This window comes from Salvelinus alpinus, chromosome 37, assembly GCF_045679555.1.
Source record: "Salvelinus alpinus chromosome 37, SLU_Salpinus.1, whole genome shotgun sequence".
Classification (NCBI taxonomy): Eukaryota; Metazoa; Chordata; class Actinopteri; order Salmoniformes; family Salmonidae; genus Salvelinus; species Salvelinus alpinus.
Window position 1 is genome coordinate 14,035,872 of NC_092122.1, and position 12,201 is coordinate 14,048,072.

The window sequence follows — 12,201 nt, forward strand, 5'->3', positions numbered from 1 at the left end:
CTTAGTTTGACCAGTCATAATAAAATCCCTTGAAAAAAACTGGAAGCCATCCTGATAGAACTCACAATGAATAAAATCGACATTATGCTGGTCTCATTGCTCTTATTTATGATAATAAATGATAACACTCTAACTCTGTCAAGGAATGTACAACCTCCTCCTTTTCCTTTCATCTGCTGATGATGACGTTATACTGCAGATCCTGAGGTGACGTTGCTTTGTCTCGCGAGCTTATGGAAAACAATCCAGACGCTCTCTCAGGCCCCCCTTCCCACGCCCAGTGCGCTGTGGGATAGTGGCACTATAAAGTATATCCTCTCTCGGAGAAAGATAAGAAGCCCGAGACAGGAGGGGATGAAGATGGCGGACGCCAAGCAAAAAAGGAACGAACAGTTGAAACGGTGGTTAGGATCGGAGACAGACATCGAGCCTCCTATTCTGAAAAAGAAGAAGACGAAGGTGAAGTTCGACGATGGCGCCGTGTTTTTGGCTGCCTGCTCAAGCGGCGATACCGAGGAGGTGCTCCGAATGATTGACCGGGGTGCTGACATCAACTACGCCAATGTAGACGGTCTGACTGCCCTCCACCAGGTTTGTCTTTTACAGCTATAAGCCTAGACACTTCCCATACAAGAGCACGACAACTGTATGTCTTGCCAAAGATAGTAGCTAACGTTACCTCCTGCCACAGTAATGGAGAATGGAGTAATTCCTACTGTAGCTCAGTCTGTTTACCTAGCACGCCCGTCTTTTTTTAGACGAGACAGGGCCATTTCATTTGTTGGGCTGTGTTGATTGAATTGGATCAGAAGCAAAGGGGTGGATAAACTCATAAAATAACTGATTGGTAGCTATCCTGTTTGAGCTAGCTAGGTATGTTTAAATGCATTCGTAGCTTAACTAATGTTATATGGGTTGTTAACTATTTGGTCTTCGTTTATCAGCAACTGATTCAAACATCCAATAGTCAGGAAGAATGACGTTGGCTTGCTTGCTAACATTTAACCAGCCACTTGGGTGGTGCAGTTAGCATAGCTAATTAACGTCAGCCAGTTACAGGCACAGCCCAGATCTGCAAACCATTATTGGAACTGATCTGCCGCCCTGCTCTGGCTAACCTGTGTAAGCTATGAAAGATATTGTTGTTTAACAGATACTCAATTATTAGTCTTTGGCGAGGTTAAAACTGCAACCAATTGTGTTATTGGAGTCAATAGGAAGGACAGAAAAGTAACACTTTTTTTGTTAGTTGATAGCTAACTTGCTACAAGTTGGCTAGCTGGCTAACTAACGTTAGCTAACCTGTGGAAAGAACGTTTAGCTAGCTAGTGCAGTGGCACTGTTCGTTACCAAGCATAAGCTTGACTGCAGTCGGTCGGCAGTAAAACTCCATTCAAATTCAATTCAGATGTCAGCTTGGATCACGTCGAAGCTGTAACATGCAACAATATTTTACAATATGTTTAGCTACCGTAACTATGCCGCAGTCTCTAGACTAAAGGGCAGGACGACTGTACTTTAACTAGCTACAGTCATGACACATTTATATTTTCAAAAAATATTATGTAACTAACTAGTCTAACTAAATTATCATACAACAGCCCACTAACGTGTTACTAGCTAACGTTAGCATCAATAACCAGGTCTTTTGACATTATGTTGCTACTCTTATTATTTTAATAATACTATTGTAGAAAATTGATAACGTTACAATTTGTACCCACATTTTGTAATTGCAATTTGAGACTCACTTGTATTCAAAGCAGTTTTTTCCTGTGTGATATATATTACACTACAGATTACATTACATGTATCACAATGCATTTGGCCTAGTTTCTGTTGCTGCTATGATAAGGTGAGCACAGCCTAGTTATTGTGATATATGGAGGCTACAGATCTGTGTAATTGTATTGTAAGCTCTCTGCATGGATTGGCAATCATCAACTTGTGCTGTTTCAAAGTAGTTAGGAAAGTCTACTTTTAAAATAGCCTAGCTAACTAACATTCTTAGCTTAACACTAAGTAAATGCTCAGAATTAGTCATATGCTCATTTTATAACGATTGTTACACTTTGGAATTGGCTATTGGCTCTAAATTAGGCTAGCTGGCATATATCCTGCAGATGTGTTTGGATTGCAATGTTGCATTACTGACATGGGTTTTGCTGCACAGTAAACTGTTCTGCAGTCGGATAACAGCTGACACATTCTCTTTGAGAGATGTGAGGTTTACATGTCAATATCTGTCACTTTTAGCTGTGTGAAAGAAGCCAATCCTAGGTTTTTGGGCTGTTAATGTTATTAGTCAACACTTTAGCCTACGTTATGGCAGGTGGAGCACCAGCCTGTTACCCTGAATACTGACAACCAAAACAGAGTTCCCGTGGAAGCCAGAACCCCTCTAAGTCAGGGGAAAGTGTTTTTAAAACAGATACTGCACATTAACATTTTAAGTCATGCCATTGTTTTGTGTCATTGTAGCATGTTAATTGTTCATCAAAGGTTTTCACACAGGCGTAAATGCAAAATTGAAAAAATGTAGGCCTGCCTGTCTCCCCAAATGCATTTTAGTAATGTCAGAATGAATCATGGTTTATTGAAGTCTTGCATACTCAGTGTCTTGAACCTTACATCTCCAATGATCTCATCACCCAGATTCACACAAATGACTTTGTCTGACATTTAGATAGTCCCTGATTAGTAGTACATGTCTGTTAATTAGGGCTAGGCGATATGGCCAAAATATTATATCACTGTATTTGAATAAAAATGGACGTTATTTGAAGGTGTATTATGTTTTTTAATAATACAAGTTCTAAATTTGCTTTGAGTAGTGAGCTACACATACATACTTTCTAAGTGATTTCAATGGGTCTTTCAATGTTTTATACTGTTCAATTCAACTTCAACCCCAAAAATGTCATGAGTGACAGGGTAGGAACTAAAGTGTTGATGGGTGTTTCCTAAGGGACCCTATAATCTTTGGCTACATTTAATGATTTCTCTTAGCTCTTTCATGCAGCTAAAATATTCTTGCTTAGCATATTCCTCTTTAATTTAGAAAATACTGTTGCACAAACAACATGCTGATTTAGTTCTACACCATCAATGGTATTATCAGGCTGTATAGGTAATTACACTTGCTCTTACTCAGTACATTTATTAGCTAGCGATTAGCATTAGCGGCTAACAAGATTTAGGAACAACTTGCTAAGAAAAGACAAACTAGCTGTTTGCAGATGTAAGAATTACAAGCTAATAGTGTAATTATAGAATTCTAGTAGATTTGTATTAAAAAGAAAAGTGACAACTGCATCGTTGTCATCAACATTGTTGGATATGCTGCATTGACCACGCAGACTGAACACAAGTGTCTCGTGGTGGAGGAACAACAAATGTGCTCCTTGAGTGACAGGAGCCGGGGCTAGGTCTGTGTGGAATGCGGCATAGAGGGATGACTCAAGTAGCGAAGTAAACTATAAAAATGGACGTTACTCTGCATATCACATTTAACAAAACAAACATTCAAATACGTTATAGAAGGTAAAGTAAAAACCCAAACTGGTCCGTGCATCAATACTGGTATATTGCAAAAAACAGTATACCGCCCAGCCCTACTCTTAATCAGCCTTTCTTTAGGGTGACTGAGTTGGTCTTCCTTTCAACTGGAATTAGTCAGCCCCCCGCACTCCACTCCTGGGACAAGCAGAGTGAGGAAAGCATTTGCGACGCAGTGTTTGAGACCTAACCATGTCTGGAGAGACTTGGAGCAGCTTTGTTTGTGTTCCAGCATGTGATCCTTGGCTTCAGGATCTTGGAAAAGATTTGAAGGCGATATAGGGATTGGCGTTTAGCGTGCTAATCCTAGGATTTCAGGAAGGTCAGGCTGATGTTGGTTTGCTCAAACCAACAGAGATTTGGTTTAGGGATGTGCACTGTTATTTGAATATCTGAACGGACGTTGGTATTAGAATACTTTTGAGTATAAATTTTAGGGCCCAATAAATGTATAGGCCTATTTTAACGCTGAAAGAATTTTCTAAATGTAAAATATCCATGTTACATGCAAGAATATACCATGACATTTAAAATTATACTTTTAATAAAAACAAACCTTTCATTGTAGTTTATATGACGTTCTCCCCATAAAAAAGACTAGCATTCAGGTGTTTGTTGGCCAATCACTGCGGTTCAATGGATAGTGGGTTCACTATTGCAATGCAAGATGGAATATAATTGTGATTAAAAGTTAGCGAAATGAGTAGGTTACTACGAGCAACCAACAGGTAGGCAGTTGGGGGGGAGTGCAAAATGTGGCCTCAATTAGCCTAGCTAGCTATAGTTGGCTAGCTTAGCTTCTCTAGGCTACTCCAGTCAAGATGGGCACTGTTATATGGGATGATAAATAACATTGTGGCTTTTACAATCTAGGTAGTCTTGGCTGTAGACGAGTAGTGTCGCTCTCTGCCTCAGTCTGCTCATTCCCATCTCACTGGCACCTCCACAGCTCCCTCGTGCAGCAGTGCTCAAGTGTTTAAAAAACGTAGCAAAATGCATGTATTTCGGATATCCGACAAATCTAATTTGATTGGACACATGTGCCGAATACAACTTTCCCAACAACGCAGAGTTTAAAAAAAAAAAAGTAGAAACATATTTTCTGTTAAAAATATCTTGATATTATTTGAATAGTGACATTTTTGTTAACCCCCATCTGTGGCTCAGTCTGGGTTGCCTCTGTTTGTTTTGGTTGCCACGTTAATTGTCCCTGATTGCTTTGCTAATCATGATCCACATTAGGAATCTCTGCCTTCAAGGAGTAGGGCCAATTGGCTTAGAGAATCAGCTGTCAGAATGAATGGTTAATGACTCCCGAAGTTTTTTATTTTTTTAATTTTTTTATTTCACCTTTATTTAACCAGGTAGGCTAGTTGAGAACAAGTTCTCATTTGCAACTGCGACCTGGCCAAGATAAAGCATAGCAGTGTGAACAGACAACACAGAGTTACACATGGAGTAAACAATAAACAAGTCAATAACATGGTAGAAAAAAAGAGAATCTATATACAATGTGTGCAAAAGGCAAGTGGGATGGACTCCCTCCTATTAGCAGAAGGCCAGTAGTGGTAATGCACCCAAGTCCTGGTCTTGAATGGAACTAAACCAAACACTCTAAGTCAATTCTCCCCAATACGCCACTACCCATCCCCCATTCATTGTAAACAAGCCTCATATTTTCATTGGTCCCTAACAAGTCTTCCATGAAAACGTCTTTATTGGGTCTATAGGATTAGTAGTAATCTGCCTGTGGTTTGACTAGCCTTTTTTATTAATAGTCAATCATGGTGCCACTATTCACCACTACTGTAATAATTGGCTTAGTCGTGAGACTACTGTGGCTTTAACATGACTCTAATGCTGCTACCACGCAGGTACCCGAGTGACCACTGACCAGCCAGGCAGTGTAGGCTAATTGACATGGTAGAGTGACAAGTCTCCTTTCAGTTGCAGCTGTAGAGCTGTTATTTTATCTGCAACAATTGTTTATGGGGGTTGTCGGGTGCTGATGACATCAGCGGCCATTGACATGCCCTGAACCATGTCCCTTCCTGTTGACAAGGCAGTGACCTCTAGCTTTGATTGTAACAATGCTTTACAAGGAGGGTCACTCACTCCTCCTTGGGTGCAGTGACTGCACTGCACTCCCGCCACTTCTGAGTGCCAGGTTATAAATACCACCTGCACCAGTTCTTCTCAGTATAGATTGGTTTGTGGAGATGATTCTAAATTTGGGTATGAGTCACCGCCACACATACTCTGGACCGCTTAGCTTTGTACTGGAGGCCTGGCATGCATTTGGAGTTTGTGGACAGTCTGGCTTGAAAGGGTTTGTCTGTGTGAAACAGAGATCACCTACTAGTCACTGAACAATGGCCTCTGATGTTCACCTTTTGTTGTGAATGACCACCACTGTTCTCAACTATGGACCTGGAGGACTAGGCCTATTTGGTTGATTTGAAACATTGTTCATCTGAATCGGGTGTGTTAAGGCTTCCGCATACTACCAGTTCGGAATTGTTGTGATAATATGTGCACAAACATTTTGTGATGTTTTGGACTTCAGTGAGTTTTTTGGGGGGCTGGTTGGGCACTTGTTTTTTTTAAAATTATTATAATTTTTTCTGGAGGCAAGTTGAAGCAGATGATTACGCCCCTTCGTCTGATTGGTCAACAGTAGGGATTCTTCAATAAAAAATTACTTGTTTTTTTAATGCACATTTTCTCCCCCCATGAAATACTGAATCAAACATCTTAGATGTAAAACTGCGTGACTAAGACCTTGGCAAAAATGTCAAATTTAAGTTGTCATAAGATTATCTTAGATTAATTCTGAATATTTGGCTACGGTGTCTTAATGGACAAACGGTATTATTGCCACTTTTTCCAGGTTTTCAAGCATAAGTCTTTAAGGGAGTATGCGAGCACACTCTTTCGGCTACCTGAGTTTGACGAGGCACCAGCCGAACTGAAGCATGCTGACGTCTTTACTGCTGGGGCACAAGCCCTCTAGGACCACTGAGTAAATTTGTAACCCGGAATTGTAACGCTTTCCACACAGTTGCTACCCAGAGGTGAGGGGTGGAGAGGAGGTACAGGGAGTTGTGAATGAGGGGGCAGGACTGGAGAAAGATGTTTGTAGATATGCACTGGATGGGTAGCATTCCGGCCCTGTCGTCCTGGCCTGTGAATTCCTCGCATGACAGTTGGTGGAAACCATGGCAAAGGCAGAGCAGGCATTCCTCAGCTGTCACGCCCCCCACACAGTCCTACCCTCCTCTTTCTGCCCTGCCTGCCAGCCTATCCCCAGGCGATGCCAGGACCCAGCTGACTGCTGCATACTGTGCCCTATCAAGGCTTGGCCTACACAGGGAAACAACAGCCGTATTCACCCATATTTGGCCTTTCTCTTGTGTCATCCACATTGTATATCTTTGGTAATGCACTTAGTGTATGTAGTCTAGCTGGTACAGTTATTGTCAAAGGATTACATTTTTACTGGCTCATCAAAATAGCTTTTTGTAAGTTGTGGTTTTGACGTCACGGTGATGGTTTTACGACACCATTGGGATAGGCTCGATAAAATGCCAACTGGTCACTTTTTTTACCTTAACAGTTTACATTCCACGCCCTCACTATCGGTGTGTGAACTCTTAACAATGTAACCATGGCAATGTCTTATGCCAAGCTACTAGCAGCTTGGCGGCCAATTTGCGTACATACAGAGTTACATAACCACTGACTGAGCAGAGTATCCAGCAGCAGTTCAGAATCACATGGACTGCATGAATATTGAAGTGGAACCTATGCAGACAGCAGTGCATGGGGCCCTCACTGCAGTTCCATCCAAAACAGCACCAGTTACATTAACACATTACATAATTGCTCCAGCCCCAACCCTGAGATTCTCAGCTGTGGCAGAGGCTCCCAGTCGTCCATTGAGAGCCGGGGGGGGGGGGCTGTCTCATGGCAGGAAGCATAGATTAAACTTTCAGTAGAGGTGTTGAGATGTTTTTGCTGCTTGAATTGAATCTCTTGATTTAAATTTGGAAAATGTACTTGTTGACTTGATATTTTGAAGGTCTGGCCTTGTAAAGTGTCTTCACACAGATCCTATTGCTGAAATATTATGTTCTGGAACATTTCTTCCACCAGTCATGCGGCACTCTTTTGTTCTTAAGGCTGTAAACTCACTTACCCTGGTGGGAAGCGGAGAGCGTTTTGGTTTACCACGGATCACCTGATCTGAAGTGAGAATTGTGTGTCAGGACCTGAAAGCGCTGCCCAATTAGGGCTAGATTTAAGTTGATTTGGGGTGAAACGAGCTGTGTGACTTTTGATGACGGGGGAGCACCGTGTTCCTCATTGCTAGGGACATTTGTCGTTGTTCACCTTGGAAGATAATCAAAGGAATGCCGAACCAGGCTGAATACTTTCAGTCCGTTTTTTTTCTCCCCCATACCAAGGCCCAGAAGATAGACATCATTCTCTACCTTTTCCTGTAGATGTCACTCCGAGTCGGTTTTCTCATTGAAGGTGTCTATTCCTAGCCCTAAACCAAAGTTGGAGGTGGCCTGTTTGGCAGTGGACTGGGTATGCAGGTGCTGTGCGAACACAGCACATGGCACTGTTTGGTTTGTGGAGGAGGGGAGTCTTACAGTGGAATGCCCCACTTCCTTTGTTGAAACCATTCTGAGGAATGGTCAGAAACCCCTGCCTCTGGTGTTGGGCCCTGTCAACAGAGGCTGTTTAGCTCTGCCAAAGGTCAGTGCCATTACAAATGGCAGCTCTGAATTAAATGTAATTGTAGCCATTGGTTTATGGTGAAGGGGCTACTGTACAGCAGCTGGATGACCTTATATTTGTTATGCGATCGCGGTGATAATTCGTCACTGTTTGTCAAATTTTAAGACATTAAACAGTGGTCGTTTTTGGAGAACTTTGTAAAATCCATACTTCTTTCGTGGTTGAGGTGAGTTTAGCCGTTACTATTTAAAGCTCTTGAAGTACTTCTGGTAGAAAGGCACTATAGAAATCTTTTATTATAAGAAAAATATTTCAACCACCCCTTTTTTATTGTAGATTAAATTTAGGCTTTCTAATTGACCTGCCCAAAGGCAGCAATTCATGCATTTATAATACACAGAGCAGCTTGAGAATACATTAATGTCACTCAGTTATTCATAGTATGGAATGAAGACAATCTGAATCGTATTACTCTATGCGTTCAGTCGTCTGTCTTGTAGAAAGGTTAATGGCTAATACAGTGATGTTTTCATAACCGTATCAGTCGATTGCTTGTCAGTTGTTATGGACACTAGTGCATTAATAACATATTATAATTCAAGTGTTACGGGTCAACCAACCCAATGTTGATTCAACGTTGCCTTTGAATCATCAGCATAACCGTCACGGGCCTCTAGCTTGTGACAACTGTAATATTAGAAAAGCTCACAGAACTTGCACATTCTACCTGTTTATAATTGGTAGGTCTTGCTCTGTCAGGCGGGCCCTGTCTAAGTTTTCATTGAAGTGTTTCCACAAAACCTATAATCAAGTGCAGGAAGTCCTTGTGTCGTTGCGCTCGACTGCTTCTCAACATGTCAGGTAGTCTGCTGATCATGACACGTCTGCATGGCTTCCTTGCGCAATGTGTCACACATATTAGAAAGCAGACACCTTCCATGCCTGTTCAACTTCAGATTTTCTTGGAAAAACGACTCAATGTTACCTCAAATAAAACACATTTAAAATATAGGCATAAACATTCACATTTTCTTGATGTATTGATACACAATTTCTTGATGCTTTAATTTTGAAAGGGCTCGATTGGTAGGAACTGTCTGAAGTATTTGAGACTAGCGTCACTGCAGGTTGAAACTAGTTCACCTGGGGTTGTAGGTAGAATTCCTCAGCAGGGGTGTAAACTCGACCCTCTTTTGCCACATGTGCTCAGACAGACGTGACAGCCTGGCAGGCTGTGGAGACGGACTTGACCTGTCACACACTAGCAACCGATAGGCTAGGTGCTCTATGGATGCCGGCCATGATCAAAACGAGACAATGAAGCTGGCGACTCGGCTATACATTTAAAGGCAAAGTCACAGTTGATTTGAAACCAGAAGCTGCCATTCATCCACACCTGTGTACCACCCTCTCCCAAAAGTACATTTTGTGAGCTCTCTTTCCTACCCCTCTGCCCCATATCTCTGTCCACACTTGGGCCTTAGAGCTTAGAGCTGTTATTGAGCTGCTGCAAAAATTGTGGGATGACTTCAGCAGCGTGTCTTTTTATTCACCCTGTGGCACAGTCTCCTCTGCTCTAGATTGGTATTTAAACTATCCCAGGGTTCTTTGCTTTCCAGCAGTCATATGCCTCACTGAGTGTGGGTTTATAAGATGTTTTTGAACTGAAAACACCTGGATGCTGAAGACTGTGAATTCCTATGTCTTATGCAGCGAGGAGGACAATTAAGCCCAGAGTCTGTTTTGTTGTTGTCCTGGGAGGAAGAAGTTACATTCTTTCCATTAGTCTCAAAATGGCCGTATCTTTCCAGCCAGTGAAATTTGTGCAGCAAAAACTGTACTTAAAGCATTAACACAGAATTCTGCGCTTTTCATGCAAAAAAAAGAAAGCGTATGAAATATCTTGCTTCGTTTTGTAAACACCGATCTAAAATGCTGCTTATTGTAATTTCTGCATGGCATCAGACTAATGTAGTGTTTCTTGCTCTTCTCCACTCAAATGCTGTTAGATGAGAATTCACAATCAGCAGACAGCCCTCTGACTGATGTGTAGATACTTTTCTTGGCGTAGCCTACTTTTCTCTGGTGAAATGCAAGATTAAATTCAAGCAAATTGTTAGGAAATGTAGCTGGCTACATTCTTTCTATAATAAACATTATAAATATGATGGCTTTTGTTGTAAGCAATGTAAAACGCAGGTGAAATTGTTTAAAATCAGATTCTTTGATGGTCTGCATTTTGAAAATGCAGATATCTGAACGCGATCCCTGAGGTGAAGCCCTGATTACAGCCTAGGTGAAGGACCATAAGATGTAGGCCTAGACCACCCTAGAGTATGAGTGAAGGCCCTACAGCCTACTAGACACGACAGGCTTCACGCCCCTATGTGGCTTCAAAGTGGGCTACTTGCCTTGCTTAATAGTCAACCAACCCAGTACGCAACAAACTCTTTTTAGCTACCTTTGTACAGGCTAACCAGTCTGCCTCTTCCCCTTAGCCTGCGATGGATCTAGTTTTGTACTGAGCCACCACCAGCCTTGTGACTATGTGCCAGTGAAACTGCTGCGTGCAGTTGTGCTGACAGGGGCTTTTAATTATAGTCTGTGGTGTGTGTGCTGTGCTACGTGCGTGTGTATTTGACTGCAGAGTAAAAGCAGTGAATAGAGCTGCGTGTCCGTGTGTTTGGCTTGTGAGTTTTGAAGGCTGCAGGCATTGGACATCATTCAAAACCACTGATTTTATTTAGTATCTCCAGGTACAGTAATTTAGTGGTGCCATTAACACTGCTGAACAGACCAGAGTAGGAAACTATTCAGAACAGGAATATACTAGAAGGTAAATGCACTTTTCTAAATCAGTGGACATTTTGGTTCAATGTCACCGTTTGCATATTTTTCACTGTTCATTTCCTAATATTGTAGACTTGACATTTTGTAGAGCGTGAATATTGTCTGGTCGTTAAGTCTAATTGAGCTCCTATCCCAGATGTTGATAGCCTGCCAAATTAATAATTAAATGAACCAAAAATAAGCAGACTGTACATGTACCTGTCTGGAGAAAGGAGGCTACAGTCTCGGAAGCACAACAAAGTCAATCTAGAAGTATAACCTTTTCAATCCAAATAAGTGAACTTTTTCTTTCACAAGCAATGAGCCGTTTAGCATACATTTACAAAATAGATAGAACTCTTGGTGTACCAGTAATTTTGGTCCAATTTAGTCTCCTCAGACCACACTGGAGATTCATGTGAGCTTTCCAATGTAGTTGACATTTTCTGAGGCTCAGGGAGATTAGGTGTGCCTTTGGAAATCCCAACGCCCTAGTCTCCACCAGAGCTTTTCTCTGCTCAGGACTCCTCATGTGGATTTTCATTGGCTAATTAAAGGTGTTCTCTGCTGTCGTCTGTTTTGAGAGGGCAGGAGGACTGACAGGAATGTTTCTCTTCTTAAATGGGGGGGAATAGGATGTAGTGGGGGATGGGGGTGTTGGAGAGATTTCAGGCAGAGGAACAGGAAGTATTTGTTTATTTTCCTCATTTCCTCGTCGAGGCTCCACAAGTGAGCACGGCCTCATCTACTAACTCCTATTGCCTGCTTTTATCACTATAACCACCCTCCTTACCCAGCATTCGACACCACAACCACCACCACAGAACATACACCCAGCTCCTCTCCTACTTGAAAGCCCAGTCTGCAATATATGCCCCTCTTACATTGGAGAGCCAAGATAACCCTCCTAATTGTGTAAACTGTTTCCTCTGACTACTGTGTGGCTTAGCTCTTTAAGGAAATCACTTTGATGCTTCTCTGTCTTGACTCGTTCTTTCCCAAAAGCAGCCTTTTGGTGATACCAGGAACGAAAGAGATCCTGTCTCGTGAGCTAGGCCTAAGAAGATA

General features: G+C 41.9%; 1 protein-coding gene across 13 annotated transcripts in view; it reads left to right on the plus strand.

Annotated features, from left to right (window-relative positions):
• Positions 1–246: 246 nt before the first annotated feature.
• LOC139566069 (protein phosphatase 1 regulatory subunit 12A-like) overlaps positions 247–12,201 on the plus strand; it is a 69,028-nt gene continuing 57,073 nt past the window's right edge. For 6 of the 13 annotated variants that reach the window (XM_071386945.1, XM_071386939.1, XM_071386934.1 and 3 more), the window contains exon 1: positions 247–591. In XM_071386945.1, coding sequence (XP_071243046.1) covers positions 355–591 — 237 coding nt within the window. In that variant the 5' untranslated portion in view covers positions 247–354. The remainder of the gene's footprint in view (positions 592–12,201) is intronic. The other 7 variants (XM_071386942.1, XM_071386937.1, XM_071386943.1 and 4 more) reach the window with 3 other exon arrangements.